The sequence below is a fragment of the Myripristis murdjan genome, chromosome 6, assembly GCF_902150065.1.
Source record: "Myripristis murdjan chromosome 6, fMyrMur1.1, whole genome shotgun sequence".
Classification (NCBI taxonomy): domain Eukaryota; kingdom Metazoa; phylum Chordata; class Actinopteri; order Holocentriformes; family Holocentridae; genus Myripristis; species Myripristis murdjan.
Genome location: NC_043985.1, coordinates 2942465 through 2965222, shown reverse-complemented (window position 1 = coordinate 2965222; position 22758 = coordinate 2942465). Strand labels below are relative to the sequence as shown.

The 22758-nt window shown below is 39.4% G+C and overlaps 1 protein-coding gene across 1 annotated transcript in view; it reads right to left on the bottom strand.

Moving 5' to 3' along the window:
• Positions 1 to 1175: 1175 nt before the first annotated feature.
• insc (INSC spindle orientation adaptor protein) overlaps positions 1176 to 22758 on the bottom strand; it is a 38827-nt gene continuing 17244 nt past the window's right edge. The window contains exons 6-12 of the mRNA XM_030053344.1: positions 14793 to 14918; positions 8339 to 8510; positions 6726 to 6904; positions 6139 to 6205; positions 4483 to 4638; positions 3254 to 3330; positions 1176 to 1796 (exon numbers count right to left, since the gene is read on the bottom strand). Coding sequence (XP_029909204.1) covers positions 1668 to 1796; positions 3254 to 3330; positions 4483 to 4638; positions 6139 to 6205; positions 6726 to 6904; positions 8339 to 8510; positions 14793 to 14918 — 906 coding nt within the window. The 3' untranslated portion in view covers positions 1176 to 1667. The remainder of the gene's footprint in view (positions 1797 to 3253; positions 3331 to 4482; positions 4639 to 6138; positions 6206 to 6725; positions 6905 to 8338; positions 8511 to 14792; positions 14919 to 22758) is intronic.

Below are 22758 nucleotides of genomic sequence, written 5' to 3'. Positions count from 1 at the left end.
AAATCTTTTTTTTATCAAATACAAGACCATTTTGAAGAACTGTTTTCCTGTAACAAATATAGTATTTGAGATTAATGGCAAATATGTTGATAGGATTATCTTTACATGCCATACAATGCTCTAAACCGGCCAATATACACCAGGACTGTTGCATCATATTTCCTTGTGCCTTGACCAATTCTAATACTGTGTACCCTGACATGGTACTCTTCCAATACTGTAACACTTGATAAAATGAGAAATATACAGGAAAATATATGCAATTATTAATAATTAAGTGTAATAATTTAGATGAATCCTTCAGCTCGTAAGATACTGTCAGAGGCACTGTAGTACCTTAAATCAGATTTCAGTCATAACCAGGCCTCTAAGGCAACCCCTTTGATTCATTTTAAGAACAACAAAAAAACAAAAAACATGCACAGTGGCAGCATTGAAAGTGTTTCATTCCACAGAAAGGTATACACCATTTGACAAAGTAGCACCTACTCTTATAAAATCATTATTCATACGAAATTAAAATTCATTACATCAATGATAACAATGTAATGAGCTGCTGCCCTGAAAACCTTTTCTATAAAATACAGACATTTGTTGGGATGTGACTGTTAATATTTTTGAAGTTGCACTAGCTGCACTAACAAATGAAATTCTGGCATCTGGTATGAACACTGGAGGGAAAACTGATATTAACAGTGAAATGCAAACTTTACACTAAACAGCAGCGAGAAAGCATTCCATCCAAAGCAATTTAGCTACCAACAGCAGCTGAACCTCTTCATCGTATCGACCAGCCACCAAGAACAATTTATTTAGGGCTTGCCATAGTATTACATGACTTCTGCGTATTGAAAACCCTATAACTCCTACATGACCATGCCAGCGATTTAGCACGTTTAGCATAATGCATCTACAAAATGTATATAAATCAAGTCCTATTTTAAACTCCGATATCATTTTTCCTGCCTTTTATCCAGCCATTGGTTCCCATTCATTCCACTACAATATGAAAATGAACTTTCAGAGACTTCAAACTTTCTTCACTCCAGTATTCCATCACCGTAAAGTCCTCCACATTAGTTTCCCTAAAAGCAGCAGCACTGTTGTGTGTTTTGATGACTTGAAACTGGGTGGAGTGAAACAGTCCCTCCGCTGGAAAATAGTCCCCTGGGAAATGTTTGCTTCACACGGCCAATTCAGTTCTGTGGTTTATGAAGGGCAAGGACTTCATAAACCACAGAACAATATAAGGTGGGAGTTTCAACCAAAAATTCAGATTTTAAAATCAAAGGATTCTGATTACATGTGGTGATATCTTTAGTACCCCCGCATCATTTGCAAAATGTTTTGTTGCAATGTAAAATGTGGGTAAACTGGAGTAAAAGTGCTAAAGATTCAAAATCACAGGAATGGCCCTTTAACTTGCTTCATGCTGCCAGCTGGTGCTGCCTATTGGTGCAAATTTCCTTGTGCAGCTTTATGTATTCAGCCATAAATGTAAAGAAACAACAACACAAAATTAAAAAAAAAAAAAAAAAAAAAAAAAAAATCTACTTAAGTACGGTGGTGAGGAGCAGAGCCACTCAATAGTTGTTTTTGCACTGTAAAACTGGACTCATTGGACAGGAGCTGAGCTGTGCTGTGAACAGTGTGTGTTGTGCAGGTCTTCATACGAAGCTCTCTTCCATGTTGGAACACAGCAGGAAAGAGTCGACCAGCCGCGGTTTGATCAGCTGCTGGTGGTCGGCCGCCTCGATGCTGTCTGGACACCCTGCTGCCAGCCTCCTCAAGGCAGCCTGGGGAGAGTACACACACACACACACACACACACACACACACACATGTGCGCACGCACACACACACACACACACACACACACATTTATGTAAATACATGTCAGGGTCAGGCATATACAGTATGTGCACAGAAAAATACACACACAAAAAATACACACACATACACAACGTTGGAAAGGTAGACTGATTTAACTCAACTGATAGATTTTTTCATAAATGTCCCTTTAAGATCATATTTTCCATATTGTATGACAGCGTCACATACAGTATTCTGTATCTGCTGCCTGCAGCGCCTCACTGAAGTTATGTCATGGTTATAATGAGTGAAATATTCAAACCAAAGATGCCATTGTTTTATGTCTGTGGAATTACATCATGTAGAAAATATCTAGTGAATCTTTTTATACAAATTTCCCTGTAATTTGACAGGACATGTCTGTAATCTTTGAAAACTCAGGGATCTCCACTACAATTTAAAATGAAGCTCTGTGGGTTTGAACAAAGCTCGGCCTTGCAGCGTTCATTTGTAATGAAGAACCCACCCTAAAGGCTGACGAAGGCCTCAGTATAATAGAACATGACTTAATCATACCTCATTTTAAAAGCACCTCTCAATGTCTATGTAAAACAACAACAATCCGTAATGCTAACTGATAAAACTAGAGGAAGCTGAACTCAAATCCTACAAGGCCAGAGGCAGGTTATCACTACATGACGATTTTTTCCACATCTATCACTCTTCCCAGAGAGCACGAGCGTGTTTGACGTCTCCCATCCACACAGCCAGGAGAGCATTTTACATTTTGGATTACAAATGATCTCTGAAAGCTCACCATCCTTTGAAGGTAAAACTCAACATGTACAAATGCAGTATTTAACCCTTAGCTAAAAGGATAAAGTAGAATCACATTAATTTGAGTAGACTGTGAAGCGTGCTTACGCTGAAGAGGAGGGCATTTCTCAGCACAGAGAAGCGGCCCAATTAAGCTGCTGACCATAATGCACTTAGGGTAAAAATCCCCTCATCGGTCCTAGGATCTGGTCTTAATAATTATGGATCAGAATGAGGGAATGATAAAGTGTGAGGAATATTATTCATGATATGTACATATTTAAACATACGTTTGAGACGATGTGATCTTGTCAGCTATTTCACCACGGTTTTAAGATACTTGGGTTGTGATATATTTTCAGTTTTCAATATTGCCCCATGGATGTAATTAAATTGGACAGTCATTTGGTGCACTGATGTTACACATGCAGGCCTGTGGCCTAATGCCTTAGAAATGTACTTCTGAAACATGTAGCTCGTTCAGGTGAAAAATGACATCACGGGTACATTATATTGGCAACAGAAATGGGTAATTTGAATGATGAAATAACATATTTGTATTCAAAACAAGGAGTCGTTTTAACGGGCACATTTTCTTGGGTCTGCACACACATTTTACACCTACCAGGCAAGCCACCAGTACTGAATCGCTGTTATTTCGCTCAGCAGGGGACCTACACAGTTCAATAAGGCGAGGAACAGCTAAAGAAGGAAAAGAAGGAAAAATTCAAAGTTACCAGCTTGTTCAGGTCTTTGGCATGTGGATCAGTTACAAACAGAGATATGAAGCAGTGCAGAGCAGCTGTGGCTCGTCTTCTGACTGTACTGATGTACAGTAAATGTAAGACTACATCTCGTCATACTTTTTTTTTGAACAAGCTCGTGCATTTTTGCTTGCATCCAAGGACTTACTTATTTCTAATGAGCTCTCCTTGAACTTTGTTTTATAGGCATGTACTCTTAGTGCTAGTACTTCTGCTACTTGACAAAAGCAGCAGCACCTGTACTTGAGAAAAACACTTAGACTTTCCACCTTTGAATATGCGTTCTGTCATGGAGAGAGCGTAAGGAGGATGAGTTTCCACTGATCAAATTGTGTGGTTTAATAGCTCATTGACAGAGAGCTGCGACCCATGACATACTTAATTCTGCATGGGAATGGATATGTATATCTGTGTATATTGAAGCAGCGTCTTTTCTGTCCAATAAGATTAAAATTTTCTGGCATGTAATAAGATTTTGAGCATGTGTTAGGGCCCATCTGAGGTTTAACCCCTGTACTGGCAATGTTATGAGTTTGAATCAAAATGATGATTTTTGTTGCAGGTCATGTGTTTTCTTTCCCTTTTTAATTAATGTGGTGTACCTCAAGGCTCACGTCAAGATCCAGTTTATTTCATTTTCTTCTCAATACAGCCAACCACCTTCAGATCATTTTTCAGGATGCATTTGGCTTTTCATGATTTGACTGGAATGTCTGGTCAAAAGTATTCTTATTCTTCTTATTAATTATTACTATTATTTTATTAGTAGTAGTACCATTAGTATTACTACCATTATCATCATTATATCAATTATATAACAGTTTTGAAAACATTGCCAGATTTTAATGGCAGTGGAAAAGGAGTAAAATCAATAATCATGAAAGAAAAGATATAATAATAATAATAATAATAATAATAATAATAATAATAGCTTTATTAGTGGCATGATTATTATGATGATCATGATGATTATTATTGTCTTCCCTTCTCTGTCTCCTTATGTCTTTCATCTTGCCTTCCTCTCGCAGCACTATCTAGTGAAGGACAAATGCCATAGAAATGGTGTCTAAAAACAGAAAGGCTGCATTACCTTTTAGCTGGATGGCTGTTTGAGCCACCTCAGGGTTCCTGCTCAGACGGGCCAGTGTGACAGCAGCTTTCTGTTGGACCCGCTCACAGGCAGCGCCCTCCGATGGACTGGAGGAGGATGGCTTCTCTCCCAACAGCAGCAGAAGTCTCTCTATCCCTGGTGGACACAACAAACAGACAGGAATCTGAACACCACACTGTCCGAGAGGGCAAAAGGCAAGAAACAGTCACAGAGTCACAGATGTTCCAGACAATACAAAAACACTGTCAGAGCGGCCTGAGCCAATCCAAGGCATACAGTCACAAAGCGACTCATCTGAAAGACAGACAAAACAGCAGTGCCACAGCCAGACAGCAAACAGAGCGAATACAGTCAGACAAAACCTAAACAAATCAAAAAAGTCGGACAAAACACACACACACACACACACACACACACACACAAAAACAATCCATCAATTCAAGTGAAGAAAGTAGGAAAGGTTCTATCATATATCACAACAATAAGGTACTATATACACTCTATACTACTACTACAACACGCTGCTTTTAACAGTTATTGCCTGATGCTGACATCTTGAGGAATAAAGAGGAATTACATCATGCTGGAGCCACTGTACCACAGTAATATTTCTGTGTATTTCTTTCTTCTACCAACAATTGCGTCATGATTAACCCACATGTTTTACTTACACTATATTACCAAAAGTATTCGCTCACCTGCCTTTACTCATACTATGAACTGAAGTGCCATCCCATTCCTAACCCATAGAGTTCAATATGATGTCGGTCCACCTTTTGCAGCTATTACAGCTTCAACTCTTCTGGGAAGACTGTCCACAAGGTTGAGGAGAGTGTTTATAGGAATTTTTGACCATTCTTCCAAAAGCGCATTGGTGAGGTCACACACTGATGTTGGTCGAGAAGGCCTGGCTCTCAGTCTCCGCTCTAATTCATCCCAAAGGTGTTCTATCGGGTTCAGGTCAGGACTCTGTGCAGGCCAGTCAAGTTCATCCACACCAGAGAGAACGCGTCTCCACTGCTCTAGAGGCCAGTGGCGGCGTGCTTTACACCATTGCATCCGACGCTTTGCATTGCACTTGGTGATGTGTGGCTTGGCTGCAGCTGCTCGGCCATGGAAACCCATTCCATGAAGCTCTCTGCGTACTTTACTTGGGCTAATCTGAAGGTCACATGAAGTTTGTAGCTCTGTAGCAATTGACTGTGCAGAAAGTCGGCGACCTCTTTGCACTATGCGCTTCAGCATCCGCTGACCCCTCTCCGTCACTTTACGTGGCCTACCACTTCGTGGCTGAGTTGCTGTTGTTCCCAAACGCTTCCGTTTTGTTATAATAGAGCTGACAGTTGACTGTGGAATATTTAGGAGCGAGGAAATTTCACGACTGGATTTGTTGCACAGGTGGCATCCTATGACAGTTCCACGCTGGAATTCACTGAGCTCCTGAGAGCGGCCCATTCTTTCACAAATGTCTTGTTTCACAGTCTGCATGCCTGAGTGCTTGATTTTATACACCTGTGGCCAGGCCAAGTGATTAGGACACCTGATTCTGATCATTTGAATGGGTGAGCGAATACTTTTGGTAATATAGTGTATATTTATTGTATGTTTGTAAATCGGAATTGGAGAGCACCGTACCTTTTTCTTGCAGGACTTCAGGAGCACTTTGCTCCAGGACGGAGAGGTTTGCCAAGATTGTCACCACCTGATAATTTAAAGGACAAAGAGGATTAACATGATGTAACATTTGATGCATACACTGCATGTATTTGCTGTTTAATCTCTATTTGAACAGGGAAGTTGTACAACATCGGTTTTCACCCTTACTGTTAGTCAACATCTAAACCTTTTAAACTCTGATGTCCCCTCAAAGCTAGAAAAACAAAACTTTTATTCCATATTGTATGAGTGTCACCCAAGATGCCATTGTTTTACATCTGCACCATTACATCTAATAGAAAATATCTGAATGTCTGGTGCATCATTTTATATACAAATCCCTTGAATTCAGCAGGACATGTTTGGCATCTTTGGAAGCCTTGGGATGTCCACTACAATTTAAAATAAACTTCTGAAGTTTGACCAAAGCAGCACGGTTAAAGAGGTTAAGTATTCAAATTCAGTGAGGGAAGGAAGAAGGAAGAAACCTCAAGGAGAGCAACAGGATGGACAGAAGGGCAAAGCATGTTGTGTGCACAGAACAGAATAAAACTGTGGGTGTTTACCTGGTCTTTGGAGTAGGGGGTGTCAACTCTCTGGCGGTCTTTGCAGGCCTCCAGCAGGATGTGGATGGCATTCAGCTGCAGGAGAATCTCACAGGCCATGCTGTCAAAGAAGGTGATGTTGGCTAAAGCAGCAGAAGCCAGGAGGAATACTTCACCACAGGAGGCGGTCTCGCACAACTCTGAGGGAGGGGGGGAATCATTGACACTGTGATTTGAGTTCCAAAACAAACAAAACAAACAGCCTTGGATGAAATGCTGTGAACAACTACTACAATATTTGCTTCACCACAAGTAGCTTGTTGTGTTCTGGCATCCAAATCTAGGTCAAGTATCATTTGTAAATATTCGTTAGCCCTGCAAAATAGTACAGGAAAGAGAAACACTGTTTTGCAAGGAGGCAGGAATTTCAAAAGTATTCACCATCAATGCCAAAAGTACACTAAACTGACAAGGTTATTATCACAAAACTAAAACTATGTGTTAAAAATTGCATGAAATCACAAAGGACTGGAAGAAAAACAGAAAATGAAAGGAAAATATACATGAAATGTTTTTAGTTTTTGTCTTTTTGTTAATATACAGGGTCAAAAGAAATAATTTTGATGGGAGAATTTTGTGAATTTTTCACAAAATTGTCCTAATGGGCCCCATTTCCATCTGTCAAAGTTTTTATGATTTAAAAAATTACAGTGACATAGAGTGCACATCATAATATTGTCTGTATTTTCAGAGCTAATATTGGTGTTAAAATAGAACAAATATTTTAAAAAAATCATTACTAGTCCATAGTTTTCTTCAGGGTCCCATAAAAGAAATCAAACATGGTTCAATTCAAGATTTGGCACACAGTCTATTCATAAAGCACCATTCCATATGGCCAAGGGTGTCTATAATATAGCCACAGCTATTTACCTATTTCTTACTCTACCTGTGACTGTCAAAAGCACCAAAAGATCCCTCTCATAACTTCAAGTAATTAAAACATATATGAGAGAAAAAAAAAAAAAAAAGTTACTGTAGTTGTATTGCTAAGATGAACTTGTTTTTCCAGTTGTGTGGTGTAATATAAAAAAAAGAAAAAAAGAAAAAAAAGAAAAAAAAATGGCCCTGAAGGAAAAGCTTCTATCTATCTTCACAGTTCAGTGTAACAACCTGAGTTGAGTGGGCTGGTGAACTTTTTACTTTGATCATTTTGAAAATGATATCTGTCAAGAAAGAGTAATGAGGAAGTCAGATACAAAGTACCTTGGACAGCTCCTGCAATCCTGCCTGTCACACGATCGGCAGCTTGACAGCGGTCGTGACATTTCACAGTTTGTAATGTTAAAAAGCTCCAGCAGTTTAAAATTTAGGCTACTCAATAGAACTAACTGTGTCCAGCATTCTCAAATGGCCAGTTAAATTTGTTTGTGTTTGAACTAGTAAATATTGTCATAATGAAAAATGCTGTAATTCACCTGCTCTGTGCTGCAGGAAAGGGGCCCGCTCGTGGTTAGCTGCAAGGGGACCTGACGCGTTTGCGTTACGATGCTGTCTATGACTCGAGAGAATCCAGAAGCAGGCCTATAGTAGGTTAAAGGTCAGGATACTTCACCAACGCTCTGTCCACTCACTGATGAGTGCAGTGACGATGTCGTGCATGCTCTCCAGGAAGCTGGCCAGGTGCTGTGTGGAGGTGTGGTGAGGAGAAGTGATCTGAGCCACCACAGCTGCAGCCTCGGCCCTGGCTGCCTCCGCGCTGTTTTCATCTGTCAAGATGTCCGCCAGGCACAGGATCCCATCCACCTACACGTTAGAAGACACACACAGCATGTATTTTATGTGTCCTGTGGATAGTCACTAATTTTGATTAGATGAGATGGGATGATAAAGGCAAAATCCACCCATGGGACACTCTTACACTATATATATGATGAATCTGTGATGTTCAATGCATTGTAGAAGCTATGTTGTGTTGACATGTTGTAATTAATTTTCTTGTTAAGCCACTTTCACTTGACATGCTTACTGCACCTGCATCTAAATTAGTTAGTAACTTACTACATTTCCCAGAATGCCTTTCAACAACTCTAAATTTGCCCAGTTTAAAAAAAAAAACAAAAATAAACAAGCATCCCCTTACTCAAAATGTTTCTTATGGTTGCCTTACTTACATTCTGGTCTGTTGAGACTGCGGTAGAGAAATAAGTATCCCTGACTCTCCTACAATGTATTTTTCACTGTATCATTATTAGAAATCAGTGCAAGCTTGCAAGCTGTTAGAACCACATATTATCATATCTGGATGGGGTATACATTTTTGGCTCTTTAATAACCATACTGTATGTGTAAAATATTTCCTGGTAATGGTCATATATATGTTCATATGTTCAGCTTTGTGGAATGCCATATTGCCTACAACTGGCCTGTCACAAAAATAAGAAAAATACACCATCAACCTGTATAAACTGACATCGATGCAATGCATAGTACATTGCCAGTAATTTTTTTTTATTTTTTTAAACAGTTGGATATAGCTGGCAATCGGCCCAAGGTGCATGCATTATCTACTTTAGGGGGAAGCTCACAAGTTGCTCAAAATTACCAAATCTGGGACCAGAGAGTGCACTATTGTTACTCTGAGTGTGGCTCTCTTTAATTGTCTACTAATATAAACAAAGACATAATCTAATTAAATGTGCTGCAGTGGCAATAGAGGGGAGAAGATGCTGGGAAATCTTTGTATACACACACAAACACACACATGCACACACAGAAACTTACACTAAACTCATTTATTTGTTTAATATAAGATGTTGACTTGAGGGACAGGGGGTCACATATAATGATCTTATTTGTGTGTGTGTGTGTGTGTGTGTGTGTGTGTGTGTGAGTGAGCTGGGTCTGATTGAGGAGTTAAGACATAACATGTAGGATACATCTTCATCCACTTGGTGGCAGTGTTGCACAGTACATACAGCACTGCATGTACCCTAGTCCATACTGAAGCTGCCTGTTTGGTAGTCTCTGACTCTGCATCTTTTAGTGATCCTATTGCTTTGGAAATCCCCCACACTACCAATAAAGATATACATTCATAGATATACACTGCACAGCACTGGCTTTGTCACATGTGTAGTGTCACGGCCACATCAGACACACTGTGGGATCACATCAGACTGAGGTGTTTGTTTACTACAGTCATCCTTTTCACTCTCACTTTGGGGAAAAAAGAGGAGATCAAGTGTTTTTGATGCTCACTCTAGTCAACAAAAGTTTTGTAAGAAACATCCAGAGTGAGGCAAACTGCCAGCTCTCAGCCACACCTGTCAGTCTTATCTGCTGACGAGCATCAGCGCACTGAGCTTCACAGGGCAATTTCCTATTTTTGTCTCCGTGGACGTCAGCAGCACTGTGGCAGCGCGACCCACTGACGTGGAACAATCCACTCTCCGCACCCGCGTTCATTCCCCAATCCAACCCCCCCAACACACACACACACACACACACACACATACACACACACCTCCACTCATACCCTCCTCCTCCCCAAAAATAGGACGTTCCGAACTCCTCATTTACCAAACATCGGATGCCTCTCATTCATTTCATTCTCAGGGCCAACACCAAATCACTGCTCTAACTTTTCTTGTAGTTTAAGAGTCATCGAAAAGTTAAGGTTGTATGCTTACAGGAAACTTTTGTGAAGTGCTGCCCTGTTTTCAAGTGCTTTGGCTTGTGGTCATGCCAAACAAATTTATTTATTTATTTTAACAGTTTCTCTTGACATCATTGTAAATGTTGGATATCCCTCAATGATTATCAAGTATAAATAAAGGTTGATTGATTCATACCTCATCATAGCTCTTTGTAGCGGGTATAAAACTGCAGAATTATGAACCTTGATACCGCGTGATCTTTGTCCCAGAGGCAGGTGGGACCACAGGCCTCCATCCCTCAGTCTGCCCATTCAACACTGTACTCTGAGGCAAAATGTCTAAATCTACTGGGCAGAGGTGAAATTTGGAAATCACACCCATGCTCTCTAGAGAATGAACCCTGTCAACTTTGGTGACCTTGTGACCTTTGCTCTAGCATTTCCCTCAGGCCAAAAAGTACAAAATCCTCTCTCCCGCTACATTTATTTCCCTGACATGTATTACTAAGAGGCTGCAAAGATACATGATTTCAATAAAGACAGGTTAAAAAGGTTAGATTAAAGATGAAAAACATTTGTTTCTTAAACTAAAACTGTTTATTTAAAAAAAAAATCTGTTGACCTCACAAAACCATTTCAACCAATAATAGTAATACTCTAAATATTAATGATATCCTAAGCCTTCTTCCTGTAGACATCGCTGCTGCATCAGTATCAGTTGCATTTCACATCAAAAGTTTTAATATAGCACAAAACTGTAGACTTTTGGCCTCTACAGTTCTTCTGGACTTTGGACAATGTTGGTCATTGTTCCATATAATTTTATCTCATATTCAGCATCTTGTTTTTCTTAAAAACCAATAAAAATATGTCAGTGGGATGAATCTTGTTTCCAATGCAATTTTACTTGTATCAGAAATATTCCTGAAGTTTCTGAAAATAAGTAGTACTGAAACAAGTGAATTACTGGCAGAGTTGTTCACTTGTCTTAGGAAAATAAACTGAGTATGGCTGATAAAGATGGTGGTATTTTTGCAGTGAACAAAAGTCATTTAAAGTTAAATCACAGAATCTGTACAGCAATAAAGTGTTTTTTTAATCGTAAATGATCATAGAAATGATCAGTGGAGGTTGACTGAGTGCACATTTTACAGCAGTGCTTCTCACTCACCAGCCACTGGAGCAGCTTGTGGTGAGCTTGCCTCTCAGTGCTCAAGGGCACTTGAACAAGGGCTGTCAAGGCCAGGGAGGGATAAGCGCTTCCCGTTCACTGTCCTTGCTCATGATTTCTGAACCTATCTTGGATTTGAACCAGTGACTTTCCAACCACAATAATACCTCTCTAACCTCATGCAAACCAACAAATGAAACTGATTTTTTTAAATAGTGTTTTTATCGGTTGTTTATAACTGTTTCTGAAGTCATTTGTTGTTCTTTGTACAGTGGATGCACAAGAAGCAGCCTCGCACCTGATCGATACATTCTCCATTCATCTTAATATGATTACATAATGATCCAACCGGGGATTAAAACTAGAAGTATCCGCCAATGAGCAGTGCAGGTGCGCACCGGCCCCTTTTCTTGATCACCCTTCAACAGTGACAGTTGTGTTTCTCAAGCCTGAGCGGTCGCCGGTGAGCGGTTCACAGCGCAGACTTGCTTGACAGCTCCTCTCACGGGACAGGGCTGCTAATCTGGGGCGGACTTTGCTTCCCGTTAAAGAGTTTTCACACTTGGTTGGCTCATGCTGTCCCAGCTGCTCTACATGCGAGCACAGACACCAATGTGGCATCATTATTCACTGGAAATCAGGTTATATTTGTCATCTTGTAAACGCTCGCTTGACACAGGTATGTCTGTTGTGTATTTTGGTTGAATTCTCAAAAGAGGTAAGAGCACAAACAAACGAGCTTCTACCATTAGCTTTCTTTCTTTCTTTCTTTCTTTCTTTCTTTCTTTCTCTCACTTCCTCTGAAGAGGAACACACATGCACACCCACACAAACACACACACACACACACAGAAAGGGGTCAGAAGGTCTCACATAATGATCTCATCTCTGGGTTACAGGGAGATTCAGTGTAAATAATGAATCATCTTTTTTGTACGTACTATACAAAGCTCAGACTAAAGCTACAGACATATAAAAGGACATTTATTTCAGGAGGGAAGAAAACAAATAATGCCTATTTTCTCCCATACATGTGCATGTTCATGGGGGATCCCTCTTTAAATTGCACCACCCCACCCACTGAATCTTTCATTTTTCTCCTAATAAGGTTTTCTTAGATGTGTTTCCATGCCGTCACTGAGGGTCCAAGGTCAGTGGTGCCATTTAGGCTAAACTAGGCATGTTTGACAGGCTTGTTATCTCTTTCAGCATGTTATTTTGTGTTGTGCGCTTTGTTTGTTTTACTCATTTTATTTTGTTACATAAGACTGATTTGTGATACATCTATCGACTTGGTATTTATAAAGCATGGGACACACGCTTGTGAGGCAGGTCAGTTCAGTTATATAAATCCAACTGACCTGACCTGAACCAGCTCAACATGACTCATACACAACCCTTTAGATCCAGTACATAAATGTAAAAATCAACCACTGCAGTTACTTGTTTGTTTCGTCCAGTGCTGATAAATCAATGGTGAACATGTGTACTGTATCACCTTTTTGTATGGAGAAATGTAAACATAATGCATGTAGAGCTTTGACATCAATAAACTATTACAATGGAAACGACTTACGGTGATCACGCCCACCCAGGCCAAATTGATCCCTACAAGCAAATGATAATTTGTTTCTTTATACTTATTATATGATACTTATACTTATACTTATACTTATTACATGAATTCAAAGTAATGAAACAGACTGAATTTTATTGACAATTTTGCCTGTTTCAAATGCTATTAAAATTACAAATTAAATGACTGCATAATTCAACTATAATTTAGTACAGTATATAAAATAACTGTGAAATTTTAATCGGGCTATAGCCCAAAACAGTATTGTGCTGTTTACAAATACAGTAACATCAACAGCACAAGCACTAACAGCTTGGCACTGATTCAAGTGCATTAAAAATAATACATAAATATAAAATTACCTGAGTTAAAATTTTTTCATATATTTTCATGTATGAAAAGACCCAAAATGACCACTAAAAGTAGACTACCTTATTACAATAAGCAAATTATTTAAACAGCATTTGTACAGGAATGATTCTGTGCCAAACGGTAGCGGTTGATCATGGTAACCATGATCACTAGACTCTGTTTCCACTGCAGTGCAATCATGTTGAGATGTGTGTATAATTACCACTAACAAACAAGACCAGCTCTGAGAAGCCTAGCCTCTCTACACTGCAATTTTTATTTTTATTGTGTGCAAAAGGCCAGATTTAGCAGGAAATCTGCCTGAATCCGTTATGGCACAAAACAGGAGGAGGGCGCTGTTCGCCCAGGGCAAACAGGGCTGAAGTTTCCAGAAGTTCTCACAAATGACAGATGCTGGATGAGAGGCCAGTGAAAATAACACTTTCAACATGTTTATTTTCTTCAGTAAAGTGAACGAGAAAATATTTGGCCCAAGAGGGAAAAGATCCTGTTTGCAATGGGAAGCAATGCAGTTTATGGGAAATGTGGTTGTTTTTGATCATTTTTAAATACTGGCACTAATACTGAGACCGAGGCTGTGGTCTCACGCTCAAGCTCGCTCAACCATCATTTCATTTGTTTATGGTAATCATACCACAGTGCCAAAATTACCATGACAGTGAAATATCGATGTTTAAAAACTCCACACATGGCACCTTTAAAGGGCAAACTGATGACCAGGGAGGAATCTATAACCAAGTGAAGAAATAAATGCTTGTTTGTTGATCAAAGAAATTCACCCAGCATGACCCAGTCTTCCACTCTTCTTTTTGTTAGCATGTGTTCACCTGTGAAAATAAACTCGCCTTCCACTCTTAACATGGCATGTGAGACCTTTGTTCACTGGAGCTCTTGAGAGACTTTACTGGCACCCCGGGGAACTCCCTGTGCTAATTTCAGCAAATGAAAACATCAGTCTGGAGTAGGTACCCATGGTGTGTGTCTGTAAGTACTGTAGCTACAGAGGAAGATTAATGTAGACACACACACACACACACACACACACACACACACACACACACACACACACACCCTATTTTTATAATCTTGATTTGTTTTTCTTTTTCTTTTGAGGTAAGTTGGAATTCATTTGTCTCACCCCTATTGTTTGTGTTACTTCCCCCCCTCTCTTTCCTTGTCATATTTTAGTACTTGCTGGTGCAAATAAACAACTTAAACACAAATGTGCAATTGCATTTGTCTGAATTTAGCATGCATTCAACCAGCACTGCCTACTGTGTGTGTGTGTGTGTGTGTGTGTGTGTGCTGTACCTTGTCCAGCTGGTTTATGCCCTCCTCCACACAGCAGATGGAGGCCACTGTTCTCAGGGCGTGAGCATAGAGGTCGCTAAAGCAGTCCTGCCTGCAGATCTTAAACAGGGCCACCACTGCTCCTTCCTGTGGAATAAAAAAAGTTGAAGCCCAAGTCAGTTTAGCTAGTAAGTTTTTAAAAAGTAAGTTTTTAAAAGCCTATAGGCACCCTCCAGTGATGTCATCACCCAAGTCTTTGCCAAAACTCTTCCTCAAACTGTTAATCTCAGAACGTAAAACGTCAGTATATCCACCAATCACAAAGCCTCACATGTAGAAGCATCAGGGCTTGGGTTAGTTGTGCCAGCTGTCTATAATTAGTTGTACTCCCATTTTACCTGGTCAGAGGCGCCGTATATAGGGGGAAAGTTAGGACAATTCCAAGGGCCCTTGCCTGACAGGGGCCCCAAAAAATAGGTAAAAACTAATATAAAAATATTAAACCATCAACTAGTAAATACATATATATATATATATATTTTTTTTTTCATGGGGCCCAAATTCCTGGCGGCGCCCCTGTACCTGGTAAACCAGTGATGGGGTAAAGTTACACCTGTTGCCCAGGTGAGACTCATCCGGATTGTGATTGTGATTGTGATTGGTGGAGATAATCACATATCACTGACCTACTATAAAATCACTGGAGGGGGAGTTCCTCAAGCATTCAAGGATCCCCTGTCTTATAGGTTTTTGTTCCAACTCTGCTCTTTAACACCTGATCCATTTAAGGCCTGCGCACCTTCATGCACACCCTGTCCAGGTAGATCTGTTTCAGCCAGTCATTATAAAGCAGGTGTGAAAGAGTAGGGTTGTTGTGCTGGTAATCTTCGATTTAAAAAGGAAATGTTCACCATGTTTTTGAGAAGACTGGGTCTTTGTCTCGTCTGGTGCATTCAATTCAACTGAATTCAAACATTATTTAAGACTCGCAAAAGGGTCCATAGCGTATAAATAATATAAAAAGAAAAATAGGACATATAAAATAAAACCATAGCAATTTATTATTCAGTTAAGAAAAAACTAAAAGTTCATATGTAGGCTATCTCTCCAGTGCTTTCTGAGCCTGGGTGAGTACCGAGAGCAGCTCTTCCTAGGGCCCATAAAACTGTACATCAGACGTCTTTGAAGTGCCTTATGTGTACACAAACAGTTATGAGCACACAGGATCCCAGAGAAAGATTGCAGATATAGATCATATTTATTATCTATCTTATTGTAATGCAAGTAAAGGTGAATATTTTGGCTTTAAATCTAAAGTGTGCAACATTGCTAAGGGTTGACTGAAGTCAGCACCATTTTAGGCTCAACTGACAAAAATGAGAAATAAGAATGTCAGATGATGAGAACCATGTAGACTCAATGATCACATTATTCGTTATTCCATTTTTTTGTCAGCTGAATTATTTGAATATTCCTCACTTCAGCTGACCCTCAACAATTAACATATTATTCAGTGGTTTACAAGTTTTACCGCTGACAGCCTCTGTTCTTTTTAAACAGTGTAAGGCAACACTGAAATAACTGATACTGCAAAAATGAGGACTGTTTAGATCAACTGACCAAAAAAAAAGGAAATAAGAATGAAATCTGATGATGAGAATCATATAGACTCAACCATTAACCAATTACATGTGCATTCCACATTTTTTCCTTTCTTTTTTTTTTTTTTTTTATCAGTTCAGTCCAATGATCTGGCATGAGACATGACTACCCTAAACACACCATGGTACGCACATTCCATTCTCCTTCCAAAGTGAGGCATGCAGATAAAAATGGTTAATTATTGGTATCAGGTCAGAGATGGTTAAGTTTAGGTGTAAATTAGAGATGGCATAATTTAGATAATGGTTTAGATAATGGATAGTGTGTGTGTGTGTGTGTGTGTGTGTGTGTGTGTGTGTGTGTTGGGGGGGGTATGAGCACTTTTGAATATTGCAGCTTTAATTTTGGACTAGAACGAGGGTGTTTGATAAATAAAACACCTTTTGGCTAGGGTTCAGGTTTGGGTCATTTTCAATATGAGTTTGCTCCCTGTCCGTCTTCATATCAGCAAATTATGTACTGACACATCAGTCATAAAAAACTCTTGCCTTGTAACACGCATGATTGCGCATTATGACGAATCAATTTGCCCCTTGCTAGACATTGCTGTAAGAGAGGTCTAAGCCAAGAGGTCTCTTGTCTGGGCCAACAGCAGCATGCTGGCTAAATGAGCCCAGCAGACCCAAAATGACCAATGCATTTGGCCAGCTTTACCCAGTGAGCTTGCCAACCACAGAACCTATCAAACAGCTCACACAATTCATTGCGTCAGATAAATTCAGCCAAAATATACTTACTCATACTTTATGGGTAGAAAACACTGAGCAAAAAAAGGAAAGATTCACTATCCATAATAGCTGAGCATTTACCTTTTGGAGTGTGACTCGTGTAAACAAACAAAAATAGCTCCCGTATTGCCTCTCTGTCCACACTAGAGCTCCCCTCTGACAAAAACACTTGCAGGTATTGAATTCTATGCACCGTTGAGAAAGATAGAATTACCTGGGGGAAGACGAGGCCTGTAACTACCACCATTATCCTAATAAGGCCATTATACTGGGCTGGCATGTCTCATGTGCTGCTAAGGCCATGCAGCAGGGGCTTGGAGTGGCTAATCATCCTGCCCTCAGACCTGACCGCTCCTCCCTGATCGCTGCCTACGCAATATGCCCACCATCCCTGGAAATCCCGCAGCTACCACCACTCTTTTCTGAGAGCTAGTTTTCACTAAACCTTTTGAAGCTCCACAGAGTGCTACAGGCTAATGCGGCTCATTTTCATGTAACAATGGTGGTCTTGTTGTCCTTCCGTGACGCAAATGACAAAACTAATATCTCTTTCTGTGTTAACAAGTGCGTCTCTCTAGAGTTAGATGATATAGGCTGGTTTTGGTTTGTAATTATTCCTACAATTTAATGTTAAAGGAGACTAAATCAAATTTTGCTTTGTGGCAAAAGAACAAAGGAAGCAAAGAAGAGCACAAAATCAACTAGACCTTCATAACTGACCCATATTTTGTGATCTAAAAGTCATCTTGCCACCTTTGATGATATCATCGGGTATGATATCTATCTAAACTGAGATAATTATTTAACTGACATTCAGAGGCTGAGTAATCATCGGGACGCAATCTTTTATGATTTCAGTGAACCTAGTTTCCCTGGCTTTTCACCCAAATGTCCAATGTTAAAATGGACAATCAGCAAGATTAAGGATGTTCATTCTGTGTGATATCTTTGGTGTTACATGGTCATTGTCACATCCCAAATATTACGTCTTTCCCCTTGGATTTTGTATTCGTGAAGTTTGAGTATCCATATGTAGCATTATTGTACCCATCTGTTCAACCATGGTGGCAACCAAGCAAGCCTGTGTTGGTGCTGTCAGCAGTTTAAAATGCATCTGATCTCCTACAGCAGTGGATTTTTTGGTGATAATGAATATCAAAAGAGAAATTTATTTAGATAAAAATGTCACAGATTATTACTTTAATCCTGGACTAGATAGGAAATTTGGTAGGACTTTGTCCGGCCCCATCTAGCATTAAAGAAAAACTCCATCCCAAAACACCCTAATAACATTTTAAAAATTTGTCAGTCCAACTATTTTTTTATTACTGCTGCCTCAAGGAAAGCTCCAGAGTCATTAATGAAAATGCCCATTGGAAGGATAAATGGTTATTTGTCAAAGATAGTTCAGAATGTATCTGCTATTAAAGCAACTTATATTGTGTTTCTACATTTTCATTTTTTCTTGTCATAAATACGTAAGATGTCATGGTTAAAGGACTTGATTTTGGAGAAGCTGGAGGGTGAATTTCCTTTGTTTCATAGAAGCTAACCTCTATGGACGTCCTGTGTTAACACCATTGACATGTCGCTCTATCTCTGTAGCCTGCTGCATGCACTGGAATGAGAATGGTGTTTATCATTCCATATGAATTATAGTGCGCAAGTCTAAAAGCTCTTTTCCCCCAAAAAAAGACATGTTATTTTTAACGGTAACAACAAAGAAGCGTACTGTCCCTCTTGTGCTGGATTTCTCTCTGTATGTTTGTTTGCTGCAAATTGGTGAGTCAACAAAGAAGACCGGCCTTATTTATTTTTCAGAGTTGAGACTGCAACCAAACAGCTAATGGTTAAATAGTTCTTTTTTTCCTTCCTGGAGCTGGGCTGAGAGGTTTTTGAATTAGTCACTTTTGCGTCAGTGCTTTCATCTAGTTAGCTGCAGAATAGCAAAAATACAATATCAAACAGCACCGCGACTGTCATCTAAATTGTCAGTTCAAGGTTTAAAAGATATGTTTTAGGCCAGAATTTTTCTTCAAGGCTGAGTGTTGCTGTGAAACCTGTGGTTGTACCAGGCAGATCTTGGGTGTGAAGATGTATGGCTGTATTCCCTTTGTTTTTCTGTGTCTCTGCCCCTTTATCCTTATTCATCCATGATGCTCTGCAACTGTCCCCAACTCTAATGATCGTCAAACACACCATGCAAGCCTTCTTCAGTGTATACGTTCGCAGTTGTGTCCTTCTTCTTCCTCACCCTGTCCTCTTTTTCTCTCGTTATCAAAGAATTTCCAAGGATAGATGGTCACATACTCACACACACACACACACACACACACACACACACATATGTGTGTGTGTGTGTGTGTGTGTATATATGTATATATATTTTTTATGTATTTATAAATTATATATATTTATATATAGATATATATTTATATATAAATTTTATATATATCTATATATCTATATCTATATCAATATAGATATATCTATCTATATCTATAGATATATAGATATATAGATAGATAGATACATACATACATATAGATATATAGATAGATATAGATATAGATATATAAATATATAGATATATGTATGTATTCTTACATCCATGTGTCTGTTCTAAAAGATACTTAAATCACTGCCTTTCCTGAAGTGTGCACTAATTTCATATCAACATCATCTTTTGTAATGAATCCTAAAAAAAGCAATGAATCTCAGGAAAATATCTTCTACCAGATAGTTTGATTCAAATAGTCATTTCTTTTGGTTTTGTCTCTACAGATTTTCTCCTGCTCTTCCTTTTCACAGATTGCTGGGCTTATCACTCATGTCTTTCCCTTCCCTGTCAAACACCTCACAGTTCTATCATCTCCACTGACTTCATCTTCATTCCTCAATTCAAACCCATAAAGCATACTCATTCTCACATTTACGCATTATGGGAACAGTACATGCCGTGCTAATATCATCATGTGGAACTTCACTTGCCTAAAATGCCTCTCTATCCGTGTATTTGTGTATACAGGCCTACTCAGCGTGCAATTTCTTTCCATTTCATAGTCATCTGAATTGAACTCTGTGCTCCGGTCTGCCGTCCTGACGCGCATAATGCCTGCAGTTTCTCACTTGTAACTGATGGGGTGCAGCATTTTTTTTTCTGCTTTACTATTAAACAAAGCAATTTTTGGAAGAAATTCATTCAAATTCCCAAGAACACCATTCTATTCAATAAGACGCCAATCAAATGAAGTTGGCATTCATCCATGAGCATGTCTAAGACTAAAACCCAGTGTCGGTTAGGAAATTAGGAAAAAAAACAAAATCAGTTCATCTGAATTTACAGTTATGGTGGGAGAGAGACATGCAGACAGACAGAGAGAGAGGAAGAGCACATCCTTTGTCCTCACACTGTCTAATCTTGGTAATGGAGCTGTCATGTGAACGTCTTCATGTGTTGTACTGTATTTATAAATGTTTCTGAACTCCATATGAACTGTCGCCTCCGCCCACATGGTTCAGGCATGATGACGCAATGACTCTCACTACAGGCCAGAGTTATTGCCACATCACCCTCTCACACCCTGCAATCTTGGCTTATAGTGTTACCACAGCAAGGGCATATGTTTATGGACACTGCCAGCATGGATGCATTGAGATCCATACCCATCGTGATAGCAGGTAAACAGTAAACTCACTTGTAAATCATGACACTGTGATGATTCTGAGCTGCCGAAAGGGCTCTTTTCACTCTAACAATGTGTATCTTCTTCATATTTTACTTATTTCTGAGGATTAAAACAATTAAAACGGTTTAAAGGCAAACTACACAAAAATGCAAATGATCAGTTGAAGTGAGGACTGTTTAGAGTCAATGGACAAAACAAACAAACAAACAAACAAACAAAAACATGGAATTAGAATTTGATAATTTGACAGTTGAATCATGGTTCTCATCATGGCTGATAGATTACATGCTTATTCCATGTTTTTGTAAGTTTAATTTAACAGATCTTCACATCATTTGACCCTCAGCAATTTAGAATAGTTCACCTTTAATATTCGCAGGCCTTTCAGTTAACAATGTGTTTTGCATTTCCTTTTTTCTTTTTGCATGATTATACCTTATCATATATCAATGTCTCCATGTTCTACAGTGATATGCTCTGATGTCAAGGACCAGTGGTCATCAGATATGGATAACATGAGTACTATTTACCAGTAATTCTTAATGTTTTAACTGGCTTGGTGCAGATGGGTGGGGCTCACTCAATCATGACCATTTACATGATGTCATAAGCTGTCAGTCACAGACAAGGATCTGAAACTACCTTCAAATACTCTCCTGTAATAGTTTGAACCATGCAGAGCCTGGAAGTGGTACAAAATATCTATTTAAAAACCACAATTTAGAGATCGTGAGTGAATACACATTAACTTTGTTGAATGAGACCTTTGGATGCATTTGCAGATTACATTTTTACTTCTGGTACAAAACACAGGGGGTGAGTCACTGTATCAAAGCATTATCTAAGGGCAGCATTGCTATGCAAGTTATTATTGGGAAGAAACAGCTAAGAGTTGATATACTGAGAGCAAAGGGACTCTTCTATCACCAGTATGAGGACTGGAGGGATCTTACAGAGTCAACCATCTCTCAGGTAAAGAGTTGGTGTAGTTATGGTAAGTTAGTACAAGTGCACATTATATATATGTGCCTTCACTTTTTATGCAACTCAAGTGCATGTTTTATCCATGACAAGCTCACAATAGTAGGATTTTGTTATCACAAAATGCACTTTTTTTTCCCTACAGGACAGCGAGAGTGTGTGGTAAACTCCAGCCATGTAGCCTTTCCAGCAGGATTAAACAAGACATCTGCACAAAGTACTTGACCCAGGTCTGAATGTACAGTGATTCATTAGTTTCTGTTTATCATGCTGTCTACTTTGGTGCCATAGCAGCCTCACTACCACACATTTGCTGCATCTCCCCTCTCCTCTCTCCATACACAGCACATCACCCACTAAATGTCAACGGCAACGCTGAGCAGGAGGAAGGGAGGGGGAGACAGCTAATCACGGTTATTCAAAATTAGTCAGTGAGTAAAGTCAGCACGCTGCAGTAAACTGTATGAGGGAGGAGCTAGAATATGAGCCAAAAGTCACACAACTTTGAGACAGAGGGCGAGAGAAAGAGAGCAGGGTGGAAATTTATGAATTCAGATACCAGGTGACAGATGTTTTGTGTTTAGTGCCCAAGCAATATATAGGTCAGCTGATATTATAGGCCAATATGGACCTATCACAGATATGTTGTTATCATGCCCACCTTTTGCCCACCAGTTCCATGCAGTCTGGGGCACAAGCCATGCAGGTTTCTGCATATAGTACAAATGCTTATTCCAAAATGGTCTTTTTGTGCATACTGGGGCCTTAACAGTCTTGAAGCTGCATACATTGGCTTTGACTGGAAATCTGAGATTCTTGTAGATTCAGTGAGCCCAATTTTATTAATGTGTGATAATGTTAGCCCCTATAGTGGCCATTTCATTGCAGTGAGACTGTTTTTTTTAAATGTATTCTTCATTTAAATTG